Source organism: Pongo abelii, chromosome 1, assembly GCF_028885655.2.
Source record: "Pongo abelii isolate AG06213 chromosome 1, NHGRI_mPonAbe1-v2.0_pri, whole genome shotgun sequence".
Taxonomy (NCBI): domain Eukaryota; kingdom Metazoa; phylum Chordata; class Mammalia; order Primates; family Hominidae; genus Pongo; species Pongo abelii.
The window spans coordinates 198,781,018-198,797,826 of NC_071985.2; the positions used below are offsets into that span (position 1 = coordinate 198,781,018).

The 16,809-nt window shown below is 52.3% G+C and overlaps 2 protein-coding genes across 2 annotated transcripts; both read right to left on the reverse strand.

Annotated features, from left to right (window-relative positions):
• Positions 1-4,736: 4,736 nt before the first annotated feature.
• Positions 4,737-7,323, reverse strand: GJB4 (gap junction protein beta 4). The gene is made up of 2 exons (XM_009252794.3): positions 7,275-7,323; positions 4,737-6,130 (listed from the first exon to the last, which is right to left on the reverse strand). Exon 2 carries the CDS (start codon positions 5,806-5,808, stop codon positions 5,008-5,010), a length of 801 nt encoding a protein of 266 aa, XP_009251069.2. The 5' UTR covers positions 5,809-6,130; positions 7,275-7,323; the 3' UTR covers positions 4,737-5,007.
• Positions 7,324-8,556: 1,233 nt separating this feature from the next.
• On the reverse strand, positions 8,557-9,737 carry GJB5 (gap junction protein beta 5). Its single transcript, XM_003775742.3, has one exon. It carries the CDS (start codon positions 9,729-9,731, stop codon positions 8,910-8,912), a length of 822 nt encoding a protein of 273 aa, XP_003775790.2. The 5' UTR covers positions 9,732-9,737; the 3' UTR covers positions 8,557-8,909.
• Between the last annotated feature and the right edge of the window lie 7,072 nt (positions 9,738-16,809).

Genomic DNA, 16,809 nt, shown 5'->3' on the forward strand with positions numbered 1-16,809 from the left:
TGTTTGAGGAGGAAGCTCTTCATGGCTGAATGATGCTGAGGGAGTTAGGCCAGGCCGAAGAATGGACCACTGGTTGTGGCAGCTTGGAGGCCCTTGGGGATGTTGACAAGAGCAGTCCTGACTGGAACAAGTTAAAGCAACAAGGAAGTGGAGGCAGCAAGTATAGAAGACTTTTGTTTTGGCAATGAGGTAGCAGCTGGAGGAGAATGGAGTGTCAAGAGAGAATTAAAAAAAAAGAGAGAGATGAAAGTATTATAGCATATTTGTAGGAAGGGAAATGGCAAGGCAGGAGAGAGAGACACCAACTGTGGAGCACAGTCTAGAGTAGGTGAGGGGTGAAGGGGTCCATTGTCCAAGTGGAGGGGGGTGTCCCAGGAGCCGGGATGCTTTGTCCATGTTACAGGGGAGGAGGCAAGGCTGACAGCCACTCATGCTTTGAGTTTGGCAGATGTGGTAGTGGTAGGCTGAGCTGAGCTGGCTTTTTGCTTCTATTCCCAGCACCCTGTTATGTCTGACTATCAGCTTAAATGGAGGATTGGGAGAATGGGGTCTGGAGGTTTGAGGAAAGAGGAAAAGGCATAATAGAGTCATTTTGGAGAGTAGGGATAAAGTTTTAGGAAAATATAGAATTTCTTAGAGGTGCTGAGTGTCCACTTGAACTTTATGGTCAAAAGTTTAATCCTCCAGGTGCTCAGGAACAGGTGCCATGTGGAGAGTTGGGTTTAACTGGAGTTAGGGTCTTGCCAGATGAGTACTGGAGAGGCATGGGAAGGCGAGGGAGTGGAGGACATCTGTGAGCTGGTGATTATCTGGGGGTCTGTGGAGTCTAAGCTGAGAAAGGAGGGCAGGGAGAATGGAAAGGGGCGGGGGAACATAGTGGTGGGTCAGTAGATGGGGCAGAAGGATTGCTGGAATGGGAACCAGGTTGGGTGAGCTACATAGATGGGAGATGATGCAGCTCTTGGTGTAGACAGGCCTAGGGTGTGAACACGCAGGTGGGTGGGTTGGAAGGGTGGATAAAAGATTGTTGAAATCAAGGAAGTCAAGGAACTGAGAGGTCAAGGTGTTGAAAATGGAGTCACTACTAATAAATGTAGTAGCAGATGGAAGACACTGAACGAGGGGCTGAGGTCATCCGTGAAGGAGAGGGAAAAACCAGGATATCTTACTTGTATCTCAAATTCAACATGTCTGAAACTGAAGTCATCCACACCTCCCCACTCAAGTAAATGGTACCACCATTCACAGCCAGAAACCTGGGTGTCACTTTGATCCCCACACCCAATTAAATCACCACATCTTTTGGATTCTATCTTGTAAACATTTCTTAAGTCCATCTACTTCTTTCCATCCCCAAGGTGCACACCCTAGTTCAGACCATTGCTGTTTCTTGCTTGGACGATTGCACCAGATTCCAAACAGGTAGCCCTGCCTTGGCCCCGCCACATTGTACCCAGAGACATTGCAAATTGGATCATGTCACTTCTGTGCTACATCTCTCTAGGGACTTGTCATTGTCCTCAGGATAAAGTCCAAAGTCATTAGCAGAGATTTACAAAGAAATCATTGCAAGGATCCAGCCTCTGTCTACTCCAGCCTGACTCCTACCTGAGCCCCTCACCTGGCCCAAGCGCTCCTGGGTTCTTTCCATCTTTTTCACCAGGTATACTCTCCCTTTGCATAAGCTATCCCCTCTGTCTGGAATTCCACCCCCTTGCTTGGCAAAATCCTCCTTCTCTAGATGTCTCAGGGAGGCTTTTTCTGGATGCCTGGATGTTAGATCCTTTTTCCTCTCTCCCCAGCTTCCCCAGTGCGCCATGAGTTCGGTAGCTGTCCTCTTCTCTAGAATGTAAACTCCATGAGGTCAGGGACCATGTCTGATTTTTCCCCGATGACTCCTTAGCACCTTATATGGAGCTTTCACATGAATGTGAATAATAAAGAACAAATATTTCCAGGAATGGAAGGCTCTAGAGGTGGAACAGTTCTGGGTGATGACCAGGTCTAGGGTGGGGTCCTGCTAGTGGGTAGCTAAATGTTGTGGCAAAAGTGGTCATGGGATGGAAAGGACAGGGTGATGCACAGGTGACCCCTGAGGCCTTGGGTCATGGGAGAATAGCAGGAGGAGAAGGCCTTGGGCTATGGGCTCAGTCTTCAATGAATGAGGAGAGGTAGGTGGCAATGGTGTGGGCAGGACAAAGGGCAGAAGAGGAAGCAAAGGTGGATTTTTCAAGAAGGTGAAGGTGGACGGGTGTGAGTGGTGGTGAGAGCACTGTGAGTCTTGACATTGTGGGTGGGATTGAGGATAAATGTCCTGATGACTGAAGCGGTTCTTAGTCCCAGCCTCCTCTGAAAGTCCACACTTGGCTCAGTGGCTCAGGACTCGAGACCTTTGGGAAGAGCATCCAAGGAGAGGTCGCCATGGGAGCTGTCAGGTCCTGGAGTGAGCTCACCATAAGCTGGACCCAGCAGCTGCCCCTGGAGGATGGATCTGGAATCTTGGGGGCATTGGCTATTGTGGGGTCCCCTGGCCTGGACTTGGGAGCTACTGTGGTCTGAGCAGTGTGGAGCTATCTGGCTCTGAACTGGTCAGGAGTGCCACCCTGTTCTTTTGGGCTGGCGGTCACAGCTCTAGTCTGGATTGGAAGTGGGAGCTACTCTTGTTTCCTGGAGTCAGGAGTTTAGTAGATGGTATTGGTGCCCTGCCCATGTCCCCTTTACTGGGCGAATCCATTCCCCAGATGCTGTGAATATTGGCTGCTGATGGCTTATGGCTACCCCTGAAGAATTGATTTTGACTGAGCCAGAACCACCTACCCGTTTCTGCCAACCCTCCTGCCACTGGGGGCACCTGAAGTAATGACTGACTGAAATGTGGTGAGACTTATGATCTGAAGCCCCCTCATCCCACAGGGGTCGGGCCAAGGCTGCATCTCCCTGAGTCTACATCCCTGCTCAGCTCAGCCCCTCCCTCCCCCACTCCCCTTGCTTCTTCCTTCACATGCACAGAAACCCCTGCCTCTGGCTCTGCTTCCAGAAAGACTGCCCTAAAGATGGGTGACTTCGATCTTATGCCATAATCAGGGGTGGGTGTGGAAGCTACCTGTGGACCACAGAGGACAGAGCCCCTGACAGACTCAGCAGATCTGTGTGGTCTTGAAGGGCCTCTTCCCCTTTTTAGACTCAAGTTTGCTTACCTAAAGGTGAGACCTTGATGCTGGCTCTAGTTGAAACAACAAAAACGAAACAAAGCAAGCAAACAAATGCTTTGCTGAACTCCGCAGGCTAGGTGTGGTGGAAGATTCAGATGAACAAGACTCGGTTTCTTCCCCCAAGCAGCTCACAGACTATTTACTCATCTAACAAGCATTTATTGAAGGCAGCAGGGACCTGGATGACTCAGTGACCTGCCCATTAAGAGCTCACAGACTGATCGGGAGACACTCAGGGGAAGTGACAATTCCGATTTGGGGAGAGTGGCAGAGGGACAAGCGAGGCTGGCACTTGGAGAGATGGGTAAAGCTGTCCTAGAGGTTCGAGGGAGGGTCACAGCGCGGGTGGGAAGGGCATTCTAGCCAGAGGAAATAGCATGACAAAGGCACGTGACGTGTCTGCCTGGGGAACCAAGAGCCCTTTGGTATTACTGGCAGGTAGAAAGGGGGAGGAAGCTGGGATGAGGTGGGGAGGTCAGCGGGGGCCATGCTGAGGGCATGGGGCTGGTGATGATGGAAGAAATTTTAAAGCAGGAGGAATGACACGGTCAGTTGCATAGGCAGATAAATCACTCCATCCCTGTAGTGGAGGGCAGATGGGGGAGATCCAGGAGGTAGTTAGGTTGTGGTAAGGAGAGGAAGAGCAGATTCAGGTGGCATTTAGGGACTGGAATCAGTGGGATTTGGTGCCAGTGGGGATGTGGGGTGTGAGGGACAAGGATGTCAGGCTTGTCCTGTCCCCTGGCTTGGGCAGCTGGGTGAATAGCTGTGTCCTGCATGAGATGGGGTGGGGCATCTTCGAGGGGGCAGGTCTGGGGTGAGCTGATGAGGTCAGCTTGGGAGTGGCGAGTATGAGATGGCTGGCGGCCTCCCAGGGAATTGTCCAGTGGGCATTTGGTGGGACTCGGAGGCATGTTAGGGTGGAGGCGTGGTTCTGGGAGTTGCCAAAGTCTGAGTGGTGGTGGGGTGGGGGAGTATGGGATGGGGGAGTTGTATCAGTGAAAAAGAACATGAAATTCCATAGACTCCAGGATCCACGAGGGACCTTTCAGCTCAGACACTCTCAATGGGCCCTGGCCTGTGGGATGTGCCTCTTGGGCACCTTGACAGATTCCCATCCCTGGCTTGCTCTCAGCCCTGCCCCTCCCACCGTCAGAGGGGACTCACTTATCCGGGACCTGTGCTGGGCAGGGCTAGGGAGGCCCTACCCATGCTCATTCCTGTGATGGACACTCACTGAGAACCGACTCCTGCTGGGCACAGGGTCTCCTGGGATTCCTCTCCTCCTGCTTTGGCCAGCTGGTTGCAGAACCCAGAGGCCCCTGGAGTAGCCTCTGCCTTTAGGCGCAGCCCACCATGTCCTGGGTGCACACTCTGTGTGTGTCGGGGGCTGATCGGTGAGCCTGGATCTGAGGTTCCGGTGCTCAGGTGCTCACTGAGTAGTCTCGGCATCCTCTCTGAGGTCCACCTAATCCCCCCCGCCACCCGTTTTCCTATCGGCCACTCCCCACCTGGTCTGCAAAGTACTGGGAAAATCATATTTATTAAGAGGTTTGACATACACTGTTGCCATATACAAAATCCCCACTAGCCATCAACCTCCCTCCCCTGAGGCTCAGGACCCGGGGACCAAACTACCCCCAACCTCCCACATTGGCCCCTGGGCGAGCTTCCTGAGCCCCCACAGCCACCCTCCTCACCACCCTGCTACGGAAGGATGCCACTGCCCCTGCCTGTTTTCCTGGGTGGCCTCAGGTGGGGGGGACCTGGTGATCTTATCTGCTGATCTCGCAGGTTATGGATACCCACCTGCATCCACTGGGGCCGACCCAGCCTTCATTAGGACAGAGTTCCCATCCTCAGGGTGCCCTCCCTGGGAGAGGATATATGGTGGGCACGCATCGGGTAGGCGTTCCCGGCGCCGAGACCGCCGGTGCCTGGGGCCGAAGATCTCCATGCACCTCTTGCCCACCAGGTAGAAGACTTCACTGAGGTTGAGCAGGATGCAGATGGCAGCTGTGGTCACCATGAAGTAGGTGAAGACCTTCTTCTCTGTGGGCCGGGAGATGTAACAGTCCACAGTGTGGGGGCAAGGCTCTACGGAGCAGGCCACCACGCGGGGCATGTCGTAATCCTTGTAGAGGCGGTGGAAGATATAGAGGAAGCCGGCGTCCACGGCGGCCTTGAAGATGAGGCTCAGCAAGTACGTCCACCACAGCCCGCCCCGCTTCTTGCTCGGGTTGTCGTACAGGGACGGGGCATTGGGACCGTGTTTCAGGTGGTGCTTGCGCTCGCGTTCCTCGCGGTAGGCCACGTGCATGACCACGAGCAGTGAGGGGCACGTGACCAGGATGAGCTGCAGGGCCCAGAGGCGCACGTGGGACACGGGGAAGAACTCGTCATAGCAGACGTTGGGGCAGCCGGGCTGCTTGGTGTTGCAGACAAAGTCCTTCTGCTCATCGTCCCACACCTCCTCCGCTGCCACCACGTACACCAGCACGCGAAAGATGAACACCACAGACAGCCAGATGCGGCTCAGCGCTGTGGAGTACTTGTTCACGCCACTCAGGAGGCCCTGCAGAAATGCCCAGTTCATGCTGGCTGTGTCCTGGATACTGCACGTGGAAGGTCTATACCTGGGTGCTACCCGCCCACTCAGGCCTTGGGAGCCTTGAGGCCTGGGGGAACCTGGAGATGGGCACCCTTAATGCTGGTGCGATTGACAAAATCTTGTCACAATCACTGTGTCATCCTGTCCTCACTCCCAATGACTTGGTAGGGTAGGGATTGCCCCTGTCCTCATTTCACAAAGAGTAAGTGAAGGCCCAGAGATACCTGCCCAAGGGTCCACAGATGGCAGTAGCAGAGCTAATCTTGCACTTTGGTCTTCAGGTTCCAAAATCAGGGTCTATTTTATTCTACAAGGTAATAGATACGTGTGAAGACAATCATCCTGCATGGACATGCCAGCCAACCTCTATTACCCCAAGTTTCAGCCCATGACTTCTAAAGAGATCGTAGGAAGGTTTGAATTGGACGATCTGCTCTCCCATCAGCTGCCAGGGCTGGGCCAGGGCAGGAGGGATGGGAACGTAACCTTATCTGTTGTCAGAGCCATCCCACTTTTACTGAACACCAACAGGAGCCTGGCCCCGTGTTGGGGACGTTCACGTCAGCCCCTTGGTAAATCACGGAACAATCTTCATCCTTACTCCTTCCTCTAGCTCCAGGAAGGTTCTCAGCCCTGGCATTCCCTCCCAAACTAAACAGAGGTGCTTTGGAATCACGGGGACTTGATATCATCCCTGCCAACCCATGTACTGGTGGTGGGGCCTGAGGGCTGACTGTCTTGACCACAGTGGGTTCCTCTGGAATTCCAACCATTCCAGCTTTAGGAAGGACTGAGGATGGATTCTGGCATGGTCTAGACCCCCCATTTACTTTCTCTGGGGGCACCCCCTCCTCTGTCCATTTAGTGGCTGTTTGCTAGCCGCATTTCCATTATTTCCTCTCAGGCCCCTGTCCTGTGAACTCCGACCTCCACACTCCCTTGTCTGGAGTCCCCATCAGGCCCCATCTCCAAACCCTCCCCTCCTCCTACCCTCCTCCTTCCCCATCCCCAATCCCCGACTCTGCTCTCAGCCTCTTCAGACATCGTGTGCCTGGGACACTTTCAGAGCAAGAGGCATCGCCTGTACCCAAATGGTCTATTTACCTGTCTTATTTTTTTGCCAGACTGTCAGCTGCTAGAGGGCAGGTTCTTCACCTCTGTCTCCCTAGCACCTAGCACTGGCCTGGCCCAGTGAACACACAGTAGATGTTTGTTAAACTGAACTGAAACCCATTTCTTCCTGATCCCCCCTCTTCCCTGATCTTCTGTCCTTCCTTAGGTCAGCCAGGACATTCCTTCTCCTCCTTGGCACTTCCCTGGGGATCCTCTAGGGACACTGACCCTCTGGTTCCCTCCCTGAAGCCCAGCCCACAGCCTGAGGTCCCTTGGATATCCTCAGCTCAGCTGGTTGCTTGCTTCCTGGCCAGCCTCCTGCCCTATTTGGTCCTCACCCTTCTTGGGTCCAGTAGCTGCTTCCTTGTCCTTGGGCTTGTCTGTCTGCCTCAGGACCTCCCGGAGGCAGCTTTTGTTCCTCGCTCCCTTGCTGGGTGGGGCTTTCTGGGCCAATGAGCCAAGCGAGAGTGATTGGGTGGGCAGGCAGGAGGGCGGACTTCCCCGGGCACATACTCAGAGCAAACACCTGCGGCTCTTCTCTCCTGGCCCACGCCTCCTCTCTAGCCTGGCTGGGTATGGCTGAGCCTGGCTCCCAGGCAGGCAGGTATGTGGGTGAGACTGCTCTGTGGGGTTCAGGAGCCTGATATCATTATACCCGGGCCTAGGACAGCACCAGTGGGATTGACCCTGTCCCCTTCCCATTGCCTCCTTACCCTGCCTCCTTGCCCTCTCCTGCCCTTTTCCTTGGAAGCCTGATACTGAGGTCCTCAGCAGCTGACATCTATGGAAAGGGGCAACCTTAATTTAGGGCAGGAACGCATCCCATTCTGGTGGTGGGATATTTCTGGGACTGGAGCCTGGGAAGCTCTTGGATTGTGTAGGGGATGGGAGGGGTCAACTATGACTTTTCCAGACCAGGGCACCCACAGCCCTGGTGGAGGCAAGGAATGCAGGTCAGCAGCATGAAATGCCCCAGTTAGCACAGGGCCAGGCACAGCATCGCTGTTCATCCTCTGTGGGTCCTGGGGAAGGCCTCCAGGGAAGCTGGAGTGTGACCTCACATATGCTGGTGGGTGGCCTGGGACCTGTGTTCTGGCTGGGATGATGAAGGTTAATGTGCAGCTAGGGAGGGGCCTTCTGCCTCGTTTCCCACAGGCATTTTTGAGCACTTCCTAATACCAATGATTAACATTTATGTGTCCTTTTACAGCTGGCTAACCCTGTCCACAGCCATGAGCTCATCAGTCCTCAGCACAACCCCGCAGGCTAGGTATTATTAACCCATTTTGGAGAGAAGCTTAAGTTACTTTCCCAGAGTCCCAGTGGAACTTGGATTCGACACAGGCATTCTAAGCTCATGAGCTTCCCACTGCAACATGGACTAAGCTCCATTCTCTCTGCAGACAACCCACAGGCCTAAACTTGCCATGGGGGATAAAGGCTAGATGGGAGCATGAGCAAGTAGCATGTCCCCTGGAGTACTGGGGGCCCCCTTTCTGGAAGAGAGGATGCCCCTCACAGGCTGGATCAAGTGCAGCCCTTTGCGGGGGCACAGAGATTGACACCATGAACGTGTGAGGGTTACAAAGGCCGCACAACCAGAGGGCACCTGGAACCAGCACACGAGTTGACTTTTATTAAGTTCTGACAGTGGGCCACACACGATGAAGGTGCCCGCATGTGTGTTCTTCTATGAACGCCCTCCTCCCTCCAACCCTGGGCAGTGGCCCTCACTATTTCCATTCTAGAAAAGGAAACCGAGCTGCAGAGCAGAGGGGAACTGGCCCAGTGCCGTCCAGCTGGGGCAGGTGGCTGGAGTGGAGGACTAGGAATTGGCTCCCAGAGTGTCTGAATCCTCTCTCTTGCCTGCCCCTACCTCACGGCTTAGCTCCCTCACTCTCAGGTTGCACCTACGAGAGAGGCTAGAGCCTCCCCATCCAGGCCCAACCTGCCAGACCAGTCCAGGCAGCCCCTCACAAGATGGTTTTCTTCACATGGTCTTGGGGGCGGTCTGGTAAGAGAGGAGGATGACTGTCTGAGCCCAGAAAGATGAGGTCACCCGAAAGGAGGTCGTCTTGTTTGCAGGAAGAGGTGGTACCGTGTGGGTGATGACCTGTGCACATGGCTCGGGCTTTCCTTGCTGCCAGGCACTCGTGGCATCTCTTGTTCAACAGGTAGATGAGCTCCACGAGGTTGAGCAGGATGCAGACGGCAGCTGTGGCCACCATGAAGAGGGTGAAAATGTTCTTCTCTGAGGGCTTGGAGATGAAGCAGTCCACTATATTGGGACACGGATCTGCGTGGCACTTGACCACAGGAGGGAGGATATATTTGGGGTAGAATGAGTGGAACACATAGAGAAAGGCGATGTCCACGCTGGCCTTGAACACTAGGCTGCAGACATATGTCCACCAGAGCCCGCCCCGCTTCTTGCCAGGGTTCAGGTAGAGGCGCCCACTGTTCTCCCCATGGGCTTCTCGGTGCCTCTTCTCCTGAACCTCCCGGTAGGCCACGTGCATGACCACAAGCAGTGAGGGGCACGTCACCAGGATAAGCTGCAGGGCCCAGAGGCGCACATGGGACACGGGGAAGAACTCGTCGAAGCAGACGTTGGAGCAGCCGGGCTGGCGAGTGTTGCAGTCGAAGTCCTTGTGGTCGTCACTCCACACACGCTCGGCCGTCACCAGGTACACCAGCACACGGAAGATGAAGACCAGAGACAGCCAGATGCGCCCAAAGGCTGTGGAGTACTTGTTGACCCCCCTCAGGAGTCCCTCAAAGATACTCCAGTTCATGGTGGACCCACGCGTCAGCTGCTACTGCAGGGAAACAAGAAAAATAATTTCCTACATTTATCACAGACTTGCTCTGAGCACTTTGTAGAAATATGGCATCGCATTTCATCCTCACCACCACTAGAGGAGCTGGGTTCTACTACTGTCCCCATTTTATAGAGGGAGGAAGCTGAGGTTTAGAGGCATTATACAAGGTTACATAACTATTAGGTGCAGGGCTGGGATTTGAGCATAAGTAATTAAGTCCAGAACCCAACTCTTACCAATAAAAGTGGATGAGGGCAGGTCCAGGGAGCCACTCATTCCTCCCAGGGCCTGAGGCTCTGGTCTTGAGGTTCTGCAGAGTGAAGACTTACGGAGCTGGGACATTCTGCCTGCTCCCTCTGTTTCAACCCTGGCCCTCCTCCTCAGGGGGCTGAGCCTTGAGATGGTTCTCTCCTTTCTGAGCACTGCTGCCTCTTCTCAGACAGCCCCTTCCCCAGGGGAACCTGCTCTTTGTTCTTTTCTTGGCTCAGGGATGGGACTGGAAAGGAGGCTGGAACCTTGTCCCCAAGCCCCCATCTGGTCTAACACTCTGTAATTAGCCAGGCAGAGTCCTGCTCAAGTGTCACTCATTTGAAGAATGGCCAATGCAATCCAGCTGAAAGCTAAAGCAGGCAGCAATAAATTCTCTTCATACAGTAGGCTTCCTAGAGTAGCCTGGTATGCCAGTGTTTCCCAAACAGTGTTCCCTGGAACCCTGTCCCATAGGTTGGCAATAGGAGAAGTGAGAGAAGAGGATTCTGTGTCAAGAAAAGTTGGCAAACTTTGGGTTTAGTAAAGTTAAATAGGGTTCTTTTGCTCAACCATGCTAATAAACTCACTAATAAATTCACCAAAAGAGGTATGAAATATGTGGCATTGCCCAAACTCCGTTGCCCACAGGAGCCCTTTTCCTCCTGCCATAACTTTTATCATCTTGTGGAACAGCCTTGTCTAGACATCAAGTAGGAAATGCTGCTCTTGTCAGTTCTGCTGGTGAATTTGGCCTGATGAACTCACAGAATCAGATTCACCTCCGCGTAAGGACCGTGACTGCTAGGCAGAGTAAGGGGTCCCCACTTCCTCACCCGCAAGTCCTCTGCCTGATTCCTGGGGATGGGGGTGTGTCCACTAAGACCCAGGCACTGTGGTTTCAACCAACTGTGCACCCTGGGACCCCAAGGAACCTGTCTGCGTAGCCACTAAAGGGCTCGTGATGGCCTTCCCATGCTGGTCCAGGCTGAAGCTCACCAGGCTGTCTCGAGCCTCTGAATGATCAACTGCAAAGCAGAGTAGTGATAACAGCCAATATCCATGAAGCATTCATGCCGTGCCGGGCACCGCTCTAAGTTCTTTGTATGAATCAGTACATTATTCCTTCACAGCAACCTTAGGAAAGGGCATATTTTTTATTCCCAATTTACAGATGAGGAAAGAGGAACACAGAGGGATTAATTAACTTGCTCGATGTCACACAGCTAATAAGTGGCAGAGCTAGGATTTGAACCCAGGCAGGCTGGCTCTAGAGCCCACCTTCCGGGAACTGCCCAGCCTTAGGCCTCAGACCCTTTCCTCAAGTTTCAATGAGCTGCCTGCCTGTTTGTGTGCAGACGGATTCTGTCCTCCCCCTTGTGTGTGGATCCTGGATGAGGGTGGCTGGGGGTACCTTTGCCCACCACCCTGTCTCCACACCACCTGCGCCACTTGGACGGGGGATGGGTGGGGGTGGGGGCCAGGGGGTGGTGGGGAGCTCTGTTCTGAATCACCAGCTTGCATGCTCAGTCCTGTCTAAGGTAGGCGAGACTCCTGGCAGCTTCTCAGGGAACACCCAGGGAGGCCCCGCCCCTAGCCCCCAGGGGCTCTCACCCAGCCCATCCCTACTTGGGGAGGAGTGGGGCAGGGCTTTGCAGGCCCAGGCAGAGCTACCCTGCCTGCTGAGCTTCTAGCCTGGCCCCTGCTCCCGCCTTTGCCCGGCTGGGGAGAGCTGAAAGAACCCAGAGCCCCTTATTCCTCCGCCATCAGGACCCAGGGTGGCAGGTGTGTACAGGCCACCTCCCACCGCTCCCCAGCAGAGAAGTGTCCTCCTGCCATGTATGCTAAGGGGCAGGGCACATGCGGACACAGATGACCTTACCTGAGTGGCTACTCCTCAGGGCTCTCCTGGCTCCCAGCAGCCGGCAATAGGACTCAGCAAGCAGCTGGAATTTCATATCCAGAAGTGGGGAAGGTTTTCGGGGAAGCCCGTTGAAGCCTGTTTCCAGGACAGAGCCTGCTGGGTGTGCCGGCCCAGCCTGGGAGGAGGAGGAGCTGGGACCTGCACTGCCATTGGCTGGGCCCCAGCCTCCCCAGACTGCTTCTGATGAGGCTCAGGAAACTGAGGGGTTCACTCTTCCCAGGGCGCTGAGCCTCGAATCCTGGTATCCTCTCAGGGGAGAGCCACAGGTCCACTCTGACTCCTTGTTCATCCTCCCATCTGTGGGCTTGTGTGGCAGAAGCTGAGGCCTGAATCCCAGCTCTGCCACTTTCTCACTGTGTGATTTCTCGCCTTCTCTGTGAAAGTGGGAAAAGAACAACACCTACCTCATAGGGTGGATACGTGAATTAACCCAGCCTTAGGGGTAAAGTGCTTAGAACAGTGCCTGACACAAGGGAAGCCCTGTCTACAATTGCCTGCCCAGCACAGGCCTGCCGCATGGTATGTCTTCAAAAAAATGTTTCTTCCTCTCCCTTTACTTATTCCTAGGCCTTTTCTTTCTGAGATAAAGGGAAGGCAGAGGAGAAGGGAGGGAGAGAGAGACGTATGCACTAGAGAAAATCTCATTTGGATGCATGTTGTCTTTGGGTTAAAAAGGCCAAACCCAAGCCAGGCAGGAACCACAGGAGAGGTGGAGAAGGTGGACAGGGGCGCCTGGGGAAGGCTTCTCATTAGTGCACAGACACAGTCTGTTGGCCTAATTAACTTCCAAGGTTCCCTGTATCAGCAGGTCACTTGGGGTCAGGATTCAACAGACAAAGTATCCAGGAGCCACAAACAGCACATGTCCATCCACAAGCAAACACAATGTAGCTTCACATGTGCATACTCTTACACACAGGCCACAATTATGGGCACAGTGTTGCACACACATGCAGCAGTGGCTTTATTTTATTCACTGCTCTATCCCTTGGGCCTAGTATGGTGCCTGGGGTCCTGTCCAGTTAGGCTTCAATTTATATTTATTGAATGAATGATGTGTGAAATGCACACACCCTGCAGAGAGTCACACATTTCTATGCTCCATGCTCTTTCCAAAAAGCTGTTGCCAAGTACAGGAGAGAGGAGGCATATAAAGAGATCAGTTACAACATTGTGAGAAGTCCTAGAAAAGACACAGATAGAGAAGGGAGTTTTAAGTTCTGCCAGAGGGAGACTCAGAGAAGGTGACATTTAAGCTGGGTCTTGAAGGATGTATAGGAGTTTACCAATAAGAGATGCTGAGGAGGGGCCTTTGAGGCAGTGGGCACATAGTGTGCAGAGGACCTTTGTGAAAAATAATGGAAGAGCATTGGAGAGTGGGCTGGGTAGTGGTGGGGGCACCACATGGCAAGGAGCCTGGAAGGTCAGCAAAGACCTTGGAGACCATGAAGGACCTGGAATGTCATGCTGAGGAGTTTGAATTTATCTTGGGTGCAGAGGGAGGCATGAGGGAATTCTTTTCTTTTTTCTATTTTTACACTTTGTATTGTGCTGAGGCAGGAAAAAGGAAGAGACATGGTCAGACTGGTACATTTGATTCTCATTATTCAAGGTAGTTATATTCTATAAGTCACCATGAACCCCAAGTTAGTGAATATTGACGCATTCTTCCTAGAGGACATATGAGGTTAGGTTCCTGCAAGCTTCTGTTTACAATGTGGTTATCAACTGATCACTACAGAAGTCTGTTTTATGTGTGTTTCTGAAGACACCTTGTTTAATATATATTGTTGACTCATTAATATTGGACTCATAGCCAACACCACTATAACTCATGACTGAATGAAGCTTGTCTAACATACATATTTTTTCCATAAGGCCCATCATAGCCTTCGTGTGCTTAGAAACACTAGATGGCACTTCAGCACTATACTCGGGGCCATTTCAAACAGCAAAACCCCAGCAAAAAGCAAGAAATGAGAAAAACATGGCACTAAGTAGACCTCCAATAGAACATATGTTTATAGCATTAGAGCTGAAAGGGGAAGGCAGAATGTCACCTTGTTCAGCCACAGCTGGGAACACGTGCATTGGGAGACTTAAATTTTTGCCACTCTGTGCATGTTATAAATGGCCATGAAAGTGTCTTAAGTGTAAATTTTGGATTAGAAATAAATTGTGGTGAGCTGGAGAATGCACCATACGGAATCTGTGAATAATGAAGATCAACTGTATGTTTAGAAAGCTTCCTCTGTTTGAGAAAAGAGGCTGGAGGGGCTTGTGAGACCTGTATGAAAGTTACTGCAATGATTTAGGCAAGAGATGAGCAAGAGGGTTAGATTTGGGAAATAGCTGGAAAATACAGCTGTCAGCTTTGGGGGACTGACTGGATGTAGGGTGTGAGGCAGGAGGCTGACCTAGGATGGTTCACAGGTCACTGGTTTTGGTGATTTGATAGGTGGTTGGACCACTGATAGAAATAACCCTATGAGGTAGGAACTCCAGTGGCCCCATGTTCCAGATGGGAAAACTGAGGCCCAGAGAGGCTAAGAAACTTGCCTGGGCTTGCACAATCAGTAATCAGGAGAGCTGGGGGTGGAATTCAGGTAGCTGAGCTCCAGAGCCGGTGCTCTTAACACTGTAATGCTTCAACATCTTCATACCCAAGGATTTGGCAACACTGTTGGCTCCTTTATGCTTGATAAACAGAATCATTTACTTGTTGTCAAATATTCATTAAGCACCTACTATGTGCCACGTGTTGTGCCTGATAGTGGAAATAAGTCAGTAAGCATGATTCTCATGGTTCTACCTCTGGGCCTGGTCCTCTTGAAGATTACAGTAAAAGGAGGAAATAAGACATATTAAACACACACACACACACACACACACACACACACCCCAATAAGTCTAAAAATGCAATTGTGATAGAGTCACAAAGGAGAAGCACAGTGCCAAGAAAATGTATAATGGAGAACCAGACCTAGTTTCAGGAGGTAGCGAAAGCCTTTCCAAAAGTGAGACCTGGAGCTTTCTCCTCTGCCAGTAACCCTCTGCCGGCTTCCTAAAATGCCAGCACTCTCCAGAGCTCTCCTGGATTCTCTTCTCTCAGTGCACTCTCCACCGGCCGTGGCTCCTACCGCCAGCTTGGGGCTGAGGACTCCAACTATTGCTGCCACCTCGTGGCCCTGGATAGTTCATGTGGCTGCTACTCAGCACATGTAGCACTGAACTCATTAACTCCAAACACATCTGTGACGAACCTGTGCACCACTTTTCCCACTCACTCCCCCTGCTATGCTTGGAATGTATCCCCCAATGTTCTCACGTATTGAAACTTAACCCCCAATGCAACAGTGTTGGGAGGTGGGACTTTAAGAGGTAATTAGGTTAGTTAGATTGATATCGTTATCATGGGAGTGGGTTTGTTATCATGAGAGTGGGTTTGTTATCAAGTGAGAGGTTTCAATGGAGGCTTCATGACTATTCTTTTACTGAGGGATGGGACTTGGGGGATGCTGGAAATCCAGGAGGGAGCTGGAGGTGGGAAGGGTGGAAGGTGGGAATGACAGAGAAGAGGCAAACCTGGAAAACAGGGAAACAGTTGTGTGATGGGCAGAATCCACACAGACCTGGGTTCAAACCCCATTTCTACTCCCTAGCTATGTGGCCTTGGTCAACTCATTTTTTCTCTCTGAGCCTTAGTTTCCTTTCTTTAGAATGTGGAAGGCGTGGGGGGTGCTGTTGTGAGGAGTGCTTGAGAGGATCTATGTAAACATGGTGATTTACAGCTGGCATGTCTCACACATTCATTTCCTTCCACTCTGTGGGCTGTTGCTCTCTGACCTGTTGGGTGGACATTTGTTTTTCCCCTGGGATGAATGGTCATGCTCTTCCCCTATGGTGTGCCTCCCTTCCTGGGCCTCTAGACCTACTCCACCAGCTCTGCCCGTGCTTCCAAGCTCAGCCTGAGGAGGCTGAAACTGGGATGTGCCCCTTGGTCTCTCCCTGCGATTTCTGAGGCTCTGTGTGAGCTGGGTCATGGAGAGCCTCACCATTCCTGAGACTGGGACCCAGTGCTTCTGGGTATTCTCATCCCTCCAGCCCAGCCCACACTAAAGCTGAATCATTGGTCTCCATAACACAGTGTTTTGCTGTCTCTGGGCGGGTTTTCTCAGTTCCATTTGGGGCCTCCCTTTTAGCGTATTGAGGGCTCATGAGCAGTTCTTGAAGCTTTGGCCACTGGCTGCCACATTTCCCCTTGCTAACAAGAGTTCCAAGGCCAAGGACCTTCCTGTTGGGCTCTTGCCTGGATGCTCAGAATCTCTGCTGAGTCATGGTCCAGTGTGGGGACCACATGACTTACTGAAAGTAACCAGACAGCTCTGCATTTTAAATCTGGTTCCAACAAGTGGTCAGTACATGTAGCAGGTGCTATCAGTATCTGCCCCAGATCCTCTTGGCATACTCCATTTCGGTGGTTAAGAGGACCTAGTACAGCACAATGATTTACAGCAGGCAGGACCAGTGTCCAATGGCCAGCACCTGCCACTCTTCCTGGGGCTCTCTGAGCTTCTGGGCCTCTGCCTACATATGAGGTAGGCTGGAAGTGCTAGTGAACTGATGCCCCACTGGGAAAAGCCCTCAACCAGTGACTGATAGAAGTTAGGGTACAAATTCTCCAGCCTCCTCAGCCTTTGATTGAGATGACTGTGAAGTCATTTTCTACTGTTTCCCAGCCGTCCCCAGCAGGATTAAGCTCCGTTGCCCATGGAGGTAACTCACTCAATTAAATACCCTTCATTAGCTTTCTTCCCTTCTCTGACTCACTGCCCATTCCCATGCTGATGTTTCCTCGGATGGCCTCCCAAATAAATAACT